Source organism: Gossypium hirsutum, chromosome D03 (genome assembly GCF_007990345.1).
Source record: "Gossypium hirsutum isolate 1008001.06 chromosome D03, Gossypium_hirsutum_v2.1, whole genome shotgun sequence".
NCBI lineage: Eukaryota > Viridiplantae > Streptophyta > Magnoliopsida > Malvales > Malvaceae > Gossypium > Gossypium hirsutum.
Window position 1 is genome coordinate 51,044,186 of NC_053439.1, and position 16,037 is coordinate 51,060,222.

At 35.4% G+C, this 16,037-nt stretch overlaps 1 protein-coding gene across 2 annotated transcripts; it reads left to right on the forward strand.

The window, feature by feature from the left end:
* Positions 1 to 4,585: 4,585 nt before the first annotated feature.
* Positions 4,586 to 8,898, forward strand: LOC107927049 (subtilisin-like protease SBT3.18). Of its 2 annotated transcripts, none has more exons than XM_016858019.2 (10): positions 4,586 to 4,815; positions 4,901 to 4,992; positions 5,076 to 5,173; positions 5,288 to 5,443; positions 5,626 to 6,296; positions 6,748 to 6,815; positions 6,957 to 7,199; positions 7,351 to 7,465; positions 7,665 to 7,878; positions 8,204 to 8,898. In XM_016858019.2, exons 1-10 carry the CDS (start codon positions 4,732 to 4,734, stop codon positions 8,782 to 8,784), a joined length of 2,322 nt encoding a protein of 773 aa, XP_016713508.1. In that variant the 5' UTR covers positions 4,586 to 4,731; the 3' UTR covers positions 8,785 to 8,898. The 2 variants fall into 2 exon arrangements, with proteins under 2 accessions (XP_016713508.1, XP_040946394.1); XM_041090460.1 differs by having other exon boundaries at positions 4,690 to 4,815; positions 5,084 to 5,173.
* Positions 8,899 to 16,037: the final 7,139 nt, after the last annotated feature.

A 16,037-nucleotide genomic window follows, 5' to 3' on the forward strand; every position in this document is an offset into this window, starting at 1 on the left:
TTGTTACCGGAAGCTGTAGCGACTGCTCCAATAACTGTACTACCTTGGTAGTAATACAAGTTATTTTTCCTGATGCCCTTCAATATCACAAGTGTGCCAGATGTCACTTTCAAAATCCCATCTCTCATAGTAACAACTGAACCATTAGATTCCAAGGCTCCCAATGAGATGAGATTTTTCTTCAAACTGGGCACGTACCGAACATCAGTCAGAACTTTGGTTGATCCATCTTGATTCTTTAATTGGATTGAACCTATCCCAACAGTTTTACAGGCATTGTCATTGCCCATATAAACAACTCCTCCATTTAGTTCTACTAAATCAGAGAACTACTCCCGGTTAGGGGACATATGATAGGTACAACCCGAATCCAATATCCACTCATCTGAATGGAACGATGATGATGATGCAACCAGTGATAGTTCAGAGTCACTAGTATCATGCTTAGCAACACAAGCATCTACAGCAGCTTTTCCCTTATTCTTCAGCTTTGGACAATTTTCTTCCAGTGGCCTTTCTCATGACAAAAAGCACATTCATCTTTCCCGAGTCTGGACTTTGACTTTGATCTCCCCTTTTGAGTTTTCTTCCGAGTGTATGGACAACCTCGGACTACTAAAGCTTCTGTATCTCTGATTGAGTTTTTTTGTTTGTCCTTCTTTCTCTGTTCATAACTGTATAAGGCCGCACAGACTTTGCTCAGAGATATATCACTCCTGCCATGAAGTAGAGTAGTTTCTAGGAACTCAAACTCCTCAGGAAGTGACCCCAACAGCATCAAAGCCAAATCTTCATCTTTGAATGTCTCATCCATATTCAGCAAATCAGTGACTAACTGATTAAATTTGGTGATGTGATCATTCATTGTGGTACTTGGGACGTATGTGAAGCGAAACAGTCTTTTCTTCAAGTGGAGCTTATTTTGACTGTTTTTCTTCAAAAATTTTTCTTCAAGTGCCACCCACAACTTATATGCAGAAGTCTCATTTGAAAAAGCATACCTCTGCTCTCGAGAAAGGCATGATCGAATTGTGCCACATGCCAACCGATTGATCGCCTTCCAATCTTTCTCCTGTACATCATCTGGTTTCTCTTCATCAATGGCAATGTCTAGACCCTGCTGAAAAAGGGCATCTAGAACCTCACTTTGCCACATACCAAAATGGCCCGTGCCATCAAAGATCTCCACGGCCAATCTTGCATTTGCAATTGTCGGTCTTGTCCACATGGACGATGTTGAAGCTCCTACACCGATCGTTTTCTCCATAATCTTTCAATATACCTAAGGAAATCTTTTCTGATGTGGAAGATCAGTTTAAACTGCAACCACAGAGCATACTGCGATTAACCTTCGGCTCTGATACCACTTGTTGTTCCAATAGGGTCGGAAGCGTGTAAATTATTGTACTAAAAAATCACACAAAGTTCAATTCCCAGGGAAGAGAGGTGGATCACAAGGATCTCTTAAATACCAAGTCTTTCCTTAGTCAGAATATTCCTTCTAACGTAATTTAATAGCACAATTAAATACTACTATTATACCCTCAAATATTGAAAGAAAAATAGGACAAAAAGAACATAAGAGTTTTAACGAGGTTCGGTAAATTATACCTACGTCCTCGGGCACTAACACCAGATGATAACTTTACTATCTCCAAAATATTACAAACAAATAGAATTCCTTAAGAATTCTCAAATGGGAGAAGAGAGAAAACTAAGAGAGAAAGATTGGTTGGGATGGTGTAAATGAGAAATGGTTAGGCCTATTTATAGTTGAGGTTCAGGGACTAACTTGCAAATGGCCTAAAAAATTAGGGACCAAAATTGCAATTATCCCATTCAACTTTAAACAACTTGCCTACCATTTTTTTCTTTCGGTGCCACTTGCACCTCCCATTTTTTTGACTTTTCAACACCCCTTTTAATTTGTCTTTTCAACACCAAATTCATGTAATAAGCTAGGATTCATCTGTCAAGCCAAAAAAATTATACATTTAGTAAATAAGAAACATCTATTTGAGTTTGAAGGGTTGTATTTAGTTAAGAGGTCAAACTATATGTACATGAACACGAATCAAGATGGTGGAAATTGTGACTATATTGGCTGCCATCCTGTAGCCAACACCATTGAATCCATGTATTCATTTTAACCAAGATGGGAAATAAGGTGGTCATATCCTAGGCTAAAAAGAATAGAATTACTTTCAGACTGATAATCTTTCATACTTTCAAGAGTAAATGAGTGCAAATGTTTGGGCTGATACCAATTCAGCAAAAAATATGTACACTGGAAAAAAGATCTTTTGTCCGGGGAGTTGTATAGAAACTTTGAGCTTAAAGTACGCATGAATTTAGACAAAAGAAAAGAAGATAAAAAAGTGAAAAGTTTAACAACACAAGCTATGCTACTATTATAATTCCCAAAGGAATTATAAACCTATTGTTGTTGCTAGTGAAAACAATGACTGCTTTACTTGAATCAACTATAATGTTGCATTAAGATGCAATTATGGGCTGCCATGAAAAAAACCAAAGTTATAGCAGTAAAAAAGGGAGCTCTGAGTGTTCATAAAGTGAAAACCTAAATGATGTGAAGTATGTACAGAAGATTAGACGTGCTTCGTAAGTTTAGGCTTTTGATCATATGAACTTCTGATTACTCAGCACGATTGGAACACAATTTAAGCGATACGTTAGCAAAAAATCTACCAAAGAAATGATTCAACGAGTGCATAATGTTTTTTTTTCCCTTCTGTTGTAAATTAGTAGTTTTGTCAGCGATAACAACTTTTATCGACTCCGCCAATGCATTTTAGGAGGGGTTGAGGCCCCTGCCACCCCCTGGCTCCGCCAATGTATCTATCCTTACTTGTGAAGGTTTTTTATGTATGGAGCATTGAATTTATGAGACCTTTTCCTCCCTCTCAAGGTAATTTATACATTATTCTAGTGGTTGATTGTGTTTCAAAGTGCGCTGAAGCTAAGGCGACTAGAACTAACTATGTTAAAGTCGTAGATTTTGTCATCTTACATTGTTTTCAAGTTTGGTATCTTGAGAGCTTTGATAAGTGATTGAGCCACTCACTTTTGTAATAGGGCGAGCATTCATTTATTAATTAGAATTGTTAAATTCATAATTGTTTTATTGATTCTAATACTGGTAGCAAACAACCTAGTTGAATATAAGATAAATATGTATTCTATGTTGTGTGGGCATGCAATCTCACTTAAATAAACTCTGTTTGTGTGTATTTATTGGTTAGAATTAGGTCTCTCTCATTTTTAATGTTATCAGCAAGCTAAACCCTAAGCATAAATATTAAGGTTGCTTACTGATGAGGGAAATAATTTAAACGAGTTTCTTCTTGGTTATCAAATCAGTAAGAAGGGATTGGTTGTTAAGTACAAAGTCGGTAATTATAACTAATTTATTAAGGAATACTGAAAAGTATATTTGCATCAATGATCAAACTTATGAATCAGATAGAGATTTTACTTTTGGCTAGAACTTCTTCTCATTGATTTTTCTTAATTTTGCTTACCAACTTCTTTGCTAAGTTTTAGATTTAATTTTAATTTTGATTTCCTAAAACCCCCTATTTCTATTTACTTTACTTGTTTTTACTTTAAAAGTTCAAGTTATTACTGATTTCTGTGGACGCTATCTGTTAAATTTGTATTTTTTAGTACGATTTTATTTTTGTATGTCTCAACAATCACACAAGATAACATTCTCATTCTAGAAATAGCTAGGTTAGGTTGACTCCATCTTTGAAGCTTTGCCCTCTTCGTGTATAGGGGTATAATTGAAGCACATACAACATATAGATGATTATAGTTTAGTTGGATTATAAGGAAAGAATGAACTTAAAAGGAGCCTTAATTATTCTACTCAAAGAGAAGCATTTGGTACAAGCCTGAACACACCCGTTCTTGTAGATATTCATTAACCTTACTAAAGCAGGCTATAACCTAAGGAAATTTCCGTTTCCAAGCATCACCAGGTTAAGGCACTATTCATGGTTCATAAAAAAGTGGCTCAAATGATGTAGAAAAGACCAAAAACAGGACTATTACACTTCGAGGAAAAGAGAAAGAAATTGAAATAATGACAGTTCTGCAACATTAATGCTAGTCTCATAATTACATTGATTTCAATGATGCATAATAGCAACTAGGTTTGGGCACAGTTTCCGGGTACTTGTAGAATTAGTAGGAAAGCAGAAAGTTTTTCTAAGCTAATTTATAAATGAAACACATGCCTTCAAATGGTACGAGATAAATTGCAGTTATCTCAGTCGCTTAATCAACTATAAAGATAAAAAAGGTGAAGCTGATGCAAAGGTATTATTCTAGAGAATGATGAAGGGCACATGCATTGCCCTCTATGGTATTCATGGTATATGGTGGAGCTTTATGAAGGTAGTCTTTACTTTTAATTCTAACCTAAGATCATTGATGTATATAGGTGCAACACTAGACACGTAGGAATATCAAAGTGGTGAGAGGACCATTGGGATTGTTAATTTCATCTTTGTCAACTAACTTTGAAGGGAAAATATAATGATGGATTAAAAGAGGTATGTCAGTGTTGTTGCAGCTTTGAAAGCCTTCAAGAATACGCACTATAACCATCGATCCTTTGGCCGGCCACCAATTTTTCAAAGTTATGTCAGCCTCTACTACACTATTTAACCCCAAACCAACATTATGGTTATTCAATAGGAGACAATGGTTACTTGTCATCTTCAATCCTTCTGGGTCCTATTCCTTGCAGTTTCACTTTATTTTGCTCACACAACATCCACATCTCATGTAATTTTATACCCAATAAAGTGCTTCTTCCACTTAAATGATCATCTCAATATCTGACTAATCTCATGTTATTTTATCCATGCAGGTTTACATAGTTTATTTAGGCATCAACCAATTCCAAGACCCCATACTGACTTCCAAGTTTCATATTCAAGTCCTCTCTGATGCGTTTGCTAGGTTTTTGCTTCTAATACTCGTATATTTTATAGTAAACATGTCTTTAATCTACAAAATTCCTTCTCTAACTTAATTTCTTTCAGTGAAGAAGATGCCAAGCGGTCCATCCTCTATAGCTACAGCAATAGTTTCTCAGGGTTTTCAGCAAAGCTCAATTCATCTCAAGCAACCATATTGGCTAGTAATTAGCTAACTTTTCCATTTTATATATAATATATAAAGCTTGCTAGTTCCTGAATTAAATTTCTGATAAGTAAGAATTGTTGCAATGAAGAGAAGAAAATATTGCGTGCAGGGATAGACAAAGTAGTATCAGTCTTCAGGAGCAAGACACTAAAGTTGCACACAACAAGAAGCTGGGATTTTCTTGGCCTTACTCTGGATGAAACTCGAGTTACTCCGATGGAATTCACCAATGGGCAAGACGTAGTTGTTGGGATCTTTGATACAGGTATTCAACCACGTTTATATATCAAGTTCAAGTAAACTCTTTCCCTGCACTAGTTAGTAGCTTCCTTCTTTATACAAATGTAAACAGATTATTGTTGTATAAAAGGAAAGAAAGAGAAAAAGATACTGTAATATTCAATGGCATCCTGCCTTATATGTCTGTAATGTTTTTCAATCTTTAAGGCGTATGGCCAGAATCTGAAAGTTTCCAGGAAAAGCCTGGCATGAGACCAATTCCATCATCTTGGAAAGGAGTATGTGTTGAAGGAGAAAAGTTTGAGCCTGCAAAAGCATGTAACCGCAAATTAATTGGTGCACGTTACTATCTCAAAGGGTTTGAACAAGAGTATGGGCCTCTTAACATGAGCGGCAACCCTGAATATAGATCAGCAAGAGACTTTCTCGGTCATGGAACGCATACTGCTTCTACAGCAGCAGGGTCTATAGTGAAAAATGCTAGCTTCTTTGGAATTGGCCAAGGTACTGCTAGAGGTGGCGCACCTTGGGCAAGGGTTGCAGTGTACAAAATATGCTGGGGCATAAATGGTGTAGGGAGTTGTACAGAAGCTGATATCTTAGCAGCTTTTGATGATGCTTTGCATGACGGAGTTCATGTAATCTCAGCCTCATTTGGTGCAACGCCTCCTTTGTCCCCATTCTTCGCATCAAGTGCAGATATTGGCTCATTCCACGCAATGCAACTTGGTATTACTGTAGTGTTCTCTGCAGGGAATGATGGTCCAGAGCCATCTCTAGTCCAAAATGTTGCACCATGGTCCCTTTGCGTAGCTGCTTCAACTATTGATAGAAGTTTTCCAACTGAAATTGTCCTTGACAGAAACTTCACCATAATGGTAACTGATATGATCGTTCGCCAAAACCTACAATTCCTACAAATAAAAAATGAGTTTTATTAAAACACAGAGATTGTAGCACTAGCCAAAGCTAAACAAGCCAAGAAAAAAGTTCAATGCTTAACAAAATATAAAATATGAAAACACTAAAGTCAAACTTAGAGACAAAGTTCCCAAAGATGATCCATAATCCTGTAATAATGCCTTTGAGAGCAAAACCGCACAGGGGCACACCAAAACACTCTAAAAAAGATAGTAAGCTCGTAAGATCAAATCAAATAAATTCTCAAGGAACAAAGGAATTATTTTAGACAAAAAAGAATCAAGATTAGGTTCCGTTACCATTTGAGGCATGCCATGAACATTAAATCACCAACTTGTGCCAAGCCGTTCCCTTTATCTACTATGTGCATATGGTATTACTTTTACTGATTTAATCTTAATTCCTTAGGGACAAAGCATAATCAGCAAAGAAATCAAAGGCAGACTGGCGAATGCAATCACTTATTTTGTTGATGGGTGATCTCTCTCTCTTACCTGAATCTGTCAGTGATATATATATATATGTTGTATGCAAAACTACAAAGAGTTAATCATTTGAAAAAAATAATCAATTCAAACTCCCCTTGCATGAAATTGCTATATGTGTTCTATGTGCAGAGTGTGCAGCTTGGGGAACTGGAATAAAAAACTAGCTACTGGGAGAGTAGTCCTATGCTTTTACACTCCAGGACTAGTGTATGAAATAGCACAAGTAGCCGTTAAAACAGCAAAAGGATTGGGTTTGATCTTTGCCGAACCCTTTACCAAGCCAATTGCGGATGTTGACGATGATATCCCTACACTGCATGTTGACATTAACCAGGGGACTATAATAGGGAACTATCTGGCAGAATCCCTCAAGTATGCAAATTTATCTCAACCAAAGAACCGAAACTATGCACATCTTCTATTCTCCTTCCTTAACATATATATACAGTAAACATGTCTTACAATTATTTCTGTCGTGATCATGCTGAAAGGGTTTCTAACATGAAATCTTTGTTGAATTCAGGCTACCTGTAGTTCAGATATCACCGAGTAAAACAATCATTGGAAAGTCACCTGCGCCAACCGTAGTGTATTTTTCTTCCAGAGGGCCAAGCTCAATATCACCTGACATTCTCAAGGTATGCACGACTTTCACATTTGAAAGCAAAAGGAATAAAAGGTTTCAATTGCAATGTTGTTGCTAAGTGTTTGATTGTTTTTAATTAATTTTACATTTGACATGAATGATTACTTTCAGTGGTAATGAAGAAACAGGCCAGATGATGATTAGAATAATAACTGTTGGTTTTCTTCTTTCTGGTTTTAATGTAACTGCAGCCAGACATCACTGCTCCAGGAATCAACATATTAGCAGCATGGCCACCACAAACTCCTCCGACTTTGCAGCCGAGCGATGACCGCCTTGTGCGATGGAATTTTCAGTCGGGAACATCGATGTCTTGTCCTCACGTTACAGGAGTGGGCGCTCTTCTCAAATCTGTCCATCCAGGGTGGTCGCCTGCTGCCACTAGATCTGCCATCATGACCACAGGTACCAAACAAATACGGCACAAGTTTTTACTTTTTAGCAAGAAAACATGTTCTTCGTATCCGCCATCACTGCCATGGTTTGAGCCCTTTATCACCATTTGGTCTTACTGATCCGAATGTGATGCAATTAACATCTTTCCATTTCCTGTAAGTATTTCACCGCTGTACATCTTCATTAATGCGTAAAATGCTCACAAGTCAACGGCAATGGCAGATAAGGGGATGAATATGAGAAACGAACTTTTTATCATTATTATTTTTTCTTATGATGTAAGTGAAAAACAGAGAAATTTGGGGTACACTGACAATGATTTTGCCCTTCCCAGCTTATACAAGAGACGCAAGCCATGATAGCATCCTAGCTGGTGGATCAATGGCAGGTTCAACCCCTTTCGATATGGGTGCCGGCCACATAAACCCTTTAAAAGCAATGGACCCAGGGCTTATTTACGACATGAAAACCAGTGATTACATTCTCTTCCTCTGCAACATGGGATACACCCAAGAACGAATAGAGAGGATAGTTCTGCCCTCTCCCGGGGTCGATACCAACTGCAAGAACATGCATGGACCAAACGCAAACATAAATTACCCATCCATTAGCGTCCCGAATCTCCGATCCCCCATCACCATCAAAAGGACCGTGAGAAACGTGGGATGCGGGAAGAAAACTACAGTTTATTTCGGTGTCGCCAAGGAGCCTGATGGGGTGGAGGTGGTGATCTGGCCCAGGGTGCTGATTTTTTCGCCCTCCAAGCAAGAAATCTCGTATTACATCACTCTGAAGCCATTGAAAAAGTCAGAAGGAAGATACGATTTTGGAGAAATAGTTTGGTCGGATGGTTTCCACCATGTTAGAAGTCCACTGGTCGTCCTTGTCAATAATTCAGATGATTTCACCATGTAACAAGAAGTCACTTTCAGCATTGCAAGTTTGAGCCCTTTCCAACTTTCCATATATTTGGCTTAATACGGTGATTGACAATAACTAGGCCGATTAATAAACGTTTTTCTTCTTTAATCCTCCTGCCTTGTTTGTTTCCCTTTTTCCCTTCAAAATATGTGCACTATAAGCTCAATAAATAAATATGTTTTTATAAATTAATGAAACATGTATATGAATTTACACCATTATAAAATTTGGGTGTCACTTAATTCACACGTTATAGAAATACATAAAACAAAATTATACCTTGTTACTATTTTAATCACCCCAACTTGTTTTTTTTTTATTAATTTGGTCACCCAAAATAGTAAAGGTTCAAATTGGTCACTCCACCATTAAATGGTAACGGAAGACTAACAATGCATTTTCATGTTAGTTAATCTAAAATTAGGGTAAACTACCCATCAATCCTTCTAAATAAGAGTTGTTCCTATTTTGGTCATTCCAAAATTTTTCGCATAAATACGTCGTTAGTCTTTCGTTACCATTTAACGGTGGAGTGACTAATTTCATCAATTTTTTTTTTGAATGATAAAACTAACAAAAAAAATTGAAGTGACCAAAATAGGAATAACCCCTATTTAAAGTGACTAACGGTATAATTAACCCAATTATGCATGGTATAGGATTCTAACATTAATGGACAACAAAGTTTTTATCCAAGTGAATATCTCGTTAAAACTTAATATAAAAGTCTTTAATACATATGATATGTTACTTCATTAAAAATATTACCAAGAAAAGCTAATTAGACAAAATCTCAATTAAAGAAAAAAGAGTACAATGCATATATACTCCACCTCATAATGACGTTTAAGATTTCTAAGTCTACTCATTCTAAAATTGTATTTTAGCTTTTCAAATTATAACTTGAACAAATTCTAAAATTGTATTTTTTCCTTAATTTCCTTTTATATTAAAAGAAGTAGTTTCTTTAATATATATTTTTTAAAATAATCCAACAATCCCCCACATATTTTAATAAAAATATTTAAGTACTTTTCAAATATATACAAAATGTAGGTGACAATGGTTTAAACCTACATTCTGTGTTCAATAATCTCTATTTCAAAGCCAATAGTAAATTAAATCTTGAACTAAGGCTACTTTAGGAAAATAAAGTATTTGTTAAAATTAAGTGACCCGGATCATTATTTAAATAAAATACAGTGGTAAAATAAAATAAAAGTAAAATCCATATAGAACTTCACTTCTTTTATTTTATTTTAGAATAAGGTTTTTTAAACTTTATTAAACTCAATCTATTTGATATTAATTAGAATAAGGTGTTTCAATCTTACTACACTCCTATTAGAATATGGTTTTACAAGCTTATAAATAGACATAGTTTCCTCCACTTGTAATCATTTGAATTCGACATACTGAATTATCATCTTCTCTGCCCGTGATTTTTTCCTAAAAGGGTTTTCACGTAAAATTTGTGTGTTCTTTATTTTTCTCTCTCTTTTTTCTTTGCGATACATTGTCATTACTGACGTTCTATTTTTACAAATTGGTATCAGAGCTTACGAGTTGTTCATCTCGATCACGATAATGGCGTCTTTAAAGTATGAAATTCCGTTGTTGGATCGTAACACCAGATTTGTGTTATGGCAGATTAAGATGCAAGCAGTTCTTGCGCAGATGGATCTGGAGGATGCCCTGCTAGGGATAGATAAGATGCCTTCGACATTAACGGATGAAGAGAAAAAGCGTAATGATCGAAAGGCGTTAACACAATTATATCTGCATTTGTCTAACAAAATTTTGCAAGATGTGATGAAGGAGAAAATCGCTGCTGGATTATGGAAGAGGCTGGAACAAATATGTATGTCAAAAACTCTAACCAGCAAGCTGCATATTAAGTAACATCTTTATACTCATCATTTGGAGGAAGGTACGTCTGTGCACGAACACTTAACAGTGTTTAAAGAAATTCTTTCAAACTCGAAAGCCATAGAGGTTCAGTATGATAAGAAAGATCTAGGGTTGATTCTACTTTGTTCGTTGCCCTCGTCTTATTCAACTTTTAAAGACATAATTTTATATAGCCGCAAATCTCTCACAGTTGATGAAGTTTATGATTCTTTGACCTCGTATGGTAAGATGAAGCATCTTGTAGTTAAACTCGACTCTTAGGGAGAGGGTCTCATTGTTTGTAGGAGACAAGATCGAAATGCTGATGATGATCGTGGAATGACATAGGAATGGAATCCTCGCGATAAATCTAAGGGTAAATCGAAGTCTTCAAATAGAGGTAAAACTTGTAACTTTTACAAGAAGAAAGGGCACATTAAATTTGAATGTTATAAGCTACAAAACAATATCAAAAGGGAGGCTGCGAATCAAAAGGGAAAACAACTAGAAAATTTCGGTGAAGCTGATGTTGTAGAAGACTACAACGATGGTGAACTTCTAGTCACTTCTGTCAACAATTCTAAAGTGAGTGAGGAGTGAATCATTGATTCAGGCTGCACTTTCCACATGAGTTCTAATCGAGATTGGTTTACAACTTACAAAATAGTGTATGAAGTTGTTGTTTTGATGGGAAATAATGCTTCGTGTAAAATCGCAAGTGTTGGAACAATTAAAGTTAAGATATTTGACGGAGTTGTCAGAACACTTAGTGACGTGCGACATGTTCTAGAATTGAAGACAAATTTAATTTCGTTGAGTACTATTAATTCAAAAGGGTATAGATACACAGCTGAAAGTGGGGTTTTGAAGATTTTCAAAAGTTCCCTCATTGTGATGAAAGGGTAGAGAAAGACTACCAAGTTATATGTTCTGCAGGGTTCTACTGTTACTGGTGATGCAGTTGTCGCTTCCTCTTCCTTGTCAGATGATGATATTACTAAACTTTGGCATATGTTCCTAGGACATATGAGTGAGAATGACATGAAAAAATTGAGCAAAAGAGGACTTCTTGATAAGCAATGAATTTGCAAACTAAAGTTCTATGAGCACTGTATTTTGGAAAGCAAAAGAGAGTTCAATTTACCAAAGGAATCCATAACACGAAGGAAACATTGGAGTATATTCATTCTGATCTGTGGAGGCCATCCAGAGTGCCTTCGAAAGGTGGAGCTATTATATGCTAACTTTTATTGATAATTTTTCCAGAAAAGTTTGGGCGTTCTTCCTGAAGCAGAAGAGCGATGTGTTTTCCGCATTTAAGTCTTCAAAAACTATGATTAAAAAACAGACAGAAAAATAAATAAAATACCTCCGCACAGACAATTGCTTAGAGTTATGTTCTGATAAGTTTAATAAACTGTGCAAGTTAGAAGGGATTGTGAGACACTTGACAGTTGTCATACTCTACAGCAAAACAGCATTGCAGAACGAATGAACAGAACGATCATGGAGAAGATTCGATGTATGTTGTCAAATGCCAACTTACCAAAGTCGTTTTGGGCTGAAGCAGCCTCTACTGCATGTTTTTTTATCAACCGATCTCCATTCGTTGCCATTGAGAAAAAGACTCTACAAGAGGTATGGTCTAGTAATCTTACTGACTATTCTAATTTAAAGATCTTTGGGTGTCCTGCGTATGCTCATGTTGATAATGGAAAATTGGAACCGAGATCTATTAAATATGTTTTTCTTGGTCATAAAGCTAGTGTAAAGGGGTATAAGTTATGGTGTCCTAAAAATAGAAAAGTTATAATTAGCAGAGATATTGTTTTTGATGAAATTATTATGCTACCTAATTTATCTCTTAAAGACTCTTCCAATAAAGAAAATCAAAAGCAGGTGGAGCATCAGATTAATCCAGAATCTACAATAGAGCCGACTCCTCAAGCCAGTATAAAAATTTAGAATAGAGTTACTTTTAATAGATCTTTTTAATCTACAATAGAACCGAGATCTATTTAATAGATCTTTGGGTGTCCTGTGTATGCTCATGTTGATAATGGAAAATTGGAACCGAGATCTATTAAATATGTTTTTCTTGGTCATAAAGCTGGTGTAAAGGGGTATAAGTTATGGTGTCCTAAAAATAGAAAAGTTATGATTAGTAGAGATATTGGTTTTGATGAAACTATTATACTACCTAACTTATCTCTTAAAGACTCTTCCAATAAAGAAAATCAAAAGCAGGTGGAGCATCAGATTAATCCAGAATCTACAATAGAGCCGACTCCTCAAGCTAGTACAAAAATTTAGAACAAAGTTGCTTCGTCACCACAATACTCTATCGCCAAAAACAGAACTAGAAGAGAAATTAAACTTCCAAAGAAGTATGCCAAGGCTGATCTAGTTGCTTATGCTTTAAATGTGGCTAAAGATATAGATGCAAACCAAGATCCATCTAATTATTCTGAGGCGGTTAGCTGTGAAGACTCAGAAAAGTGGATGTTTGCTATGCAATAGGAGATGGAATCACTTCACAAAAATAGAACATGAGATCTTGTGAAACTTCCTAAAGGTAAAAAGGTTGTTCGTTATAAATAGGTGTTTAAAAAGAAAGAAGGGATTCCAGGAGTTGAAGAACCCAGATGTAAAGCAAGACTTGTTGTAAAGGGTTACAATCAAATTCTAGGAGTGGACTTCACAGATGTGTTCTTCCCAGTTGTGAAGCATAGTTCGATTTTAACTTTGCTTGGTATTGTAGCCATGAATGATCTAGAGCTTGAGAAGATAGATGTAAAAACTGTATTTTTGCATAGAGAACTTGAGGAGGATATTTACATGCAACAACCAAAGGGTTTTACAGTCTGAGAAAAAAAGGACTATGTTTGCTTGCTGAAAAAGTCCCTTTACGGTTTGAAACAGTCACTAAGACAGTGGTACAAGAGGTTTGATTCCTTTATGACTTCTCATGATTTTAAAAGAAGTAGTTTTGGCAGTTGTGTTTACTTTAAGAAAAATAGTGATGGTTCTTTTGTGTATCTACTCCTTTATGTTGATGACATATTGATAGCAGTAAAAAATAAATGGGAGATAAGAAAGGTCAAAACCCAACTAAATGAAGAATTTGAGATGAAAGATTTGTGACCAGTAAAGAAGATACTTGGTATGGAGATTCTCAGAGATAGAAAAGCAAGTAAATTGTACCTAAGTCAGAAGGGGTACATTGAGAAAGTTCTTTGCATGTTCAATATATAGAGTGTTAAACTTGTTAGTACTCCTTTAGCAACCCATTTCAGATTTTCATCGGCTTTGTCTCCACAATCAGATGATGAGATTGAGTACATGTCACATGTTCTATACTCTAGTGCAGTGGGGGTCTCTCATTTATGCTATGGTTTGTTCACATCTAAATTTATCATATACAGTCAGTGCAGTTAGCAGATAAATGGAGATTCTCGGTAAATAACATTAAAAAGTAGTTCAGTGGATTTTAAGATACTTACGAGGTACTACTGATGTTTTCTTACAGTTTAGAAGAACTAGAGATAGAGTCATTGGGTATGTTGATGCTAATTTTGCTGGAGACCTTGATAGAAAAATATCTCTCACAGGTTATGTCTTCACAATCGGAGATTGTGCAATAAGTTGAAAAGTCACTTTGCAAAACTACAGTCGCTTTGTCTACCACTGAAGCTGAGTACATGGCGATTACTGAGGCTTGTAAAGAAGCTATTTAGTTGAAGAGACTCTTTAGTGAACTCAATGAAGACCTTCGAATCAATACAGTATTTTGTGACAGTCAGAGTGCCATCTTCCTTACAAAAGATCAAATGTTTCATGAGAGAACAAAACACATTGATGTTCGATATCATTTTGTTCGTGATATTATTGCTCGTGGTGATATTGTTGTAAGCAAAATTAGTACTCATGAAAATCCTGCAGATATGATGACTAATTCACTTTCTATAACCAAGTTTGAGCATTGCTTAGACTTGGTTGGTGTTCATTGTTGAAGTTAAACCCTTAAGGGGTTTTATGGAAGAGGTGGAGAACTTGTTCATTGAGAGTTCGCGATGAAGAACTTGTTCATTGAAAATTCGTGTCAAGGTGGAGATTGTTAGAATTAAGTGACCTGAATACTTTTTTAAATAAAATACATTGATAAAATAAAATAAAAGTAAAATCCATATAAAACTACACTTCTTTTATTTTATTTTAGAATAAGATTTTTTAAACCTTATTAAACTCCATCTATTTGATATTGATTAGAATAAGGTGTTTCAATCTTACTACACTCCTATTAGAATATGGTTTTACAAGCCTATAAATAGACATAGTCTACTCCTCTTGTAATCATTCGAATTCGACATAGTAAATTATCTTCTCCTTTACCCATGATTTTTTCCCGAAAGGGTTTCCACGTAAAATCTGTGTGTTTTTTTATTTTTCTCTCTTTTTTTTTGCGATACCTTGTCATTACTGACGTTTTATTTTTACAGTATTGTATCATACACTAATTTTCTATTTTCATCAACCATCATATGAATGAAAATCTTTTTACCAGTAATAAGATTTGTAAAGAAAAAATTGTATTGGAAGAATACTAGAACAAGAGAAGTAGCTTTTGGCTTTGAACTTTCCTTAGTGAAATATCATTTGATTTACTCGGTTAATTAGTGAATTTGATGTCTTGAACTATCTAACCTTTTCGTGTAAACGAAGACAATAATACTCATATAGCTTTTTCTTTGAAATTCTATTGTTCTCAAGATTGTGCTCATTTTGGCCCTAAACACCTCTTAGTTTCATGAATGTTTTAGAGAATTTAATCTTTTAGGAATTCTCAAAGAAACAGTCACACTTCTCATTCATATATCTGATTTCTCATTAAGAGTATTCTTCTTATACCCCACTTGGAAACCAAGCCATAAGAATCATTAAGAGTACAACTCATCTTTATCACTTTGTAGTTAGAACTTTTATTTTTCACCATAGGAGTAGACAAGAAATAATAATAACTTCCAAGTGCTACTAAAAGTGCAATATGACTTAGTTTTCCCTTTAAATTTAGATTTTGAGATCTCCAGTTAATTAGGTAAAGTTACCATTATAAAACTTTTTTATTTCTTTTAAAGGTTTTTTTACGTCTATCCCCCTTAATGAATTATACATGGCCTCTCTTGTTAAACTTTTCGTTAACAGATTCGCAATGCTTTCATTTGATTTTACATAATCAATTGAAATTACTCCATTTGAGAGCAAGTGTTTAATAGTGTTATATATGTGACGAATATGTCTAGACTTACCATTGTATATGCTACTTTGAGCCCTTCCATGCTTTCTTTTTTTAACCATTG

Coding starts and splice junctions, on each gene's coding strand:
- LOC107927049 (XM_016858019.2), top strand. CDS start 4,732: ATGGTTACTTGTCATCTTCAATCCTTCTGGGTCCTATTCCTTGCAGTT. Junction 5,444..5,625: donor TGTTGGGATCTTTGATACAG/GTATTCAACCAC, acceptor TCAATCTTTAAG/GCGTATGGCCAGAATCTGAA. Junction 7,200..7,350: donor TATCTGGCAGAATCCCTCAA/GTATGCAAATTT, acceptor TGTTGAATTCAG/GCTACCTGTAGTTCAGATAT.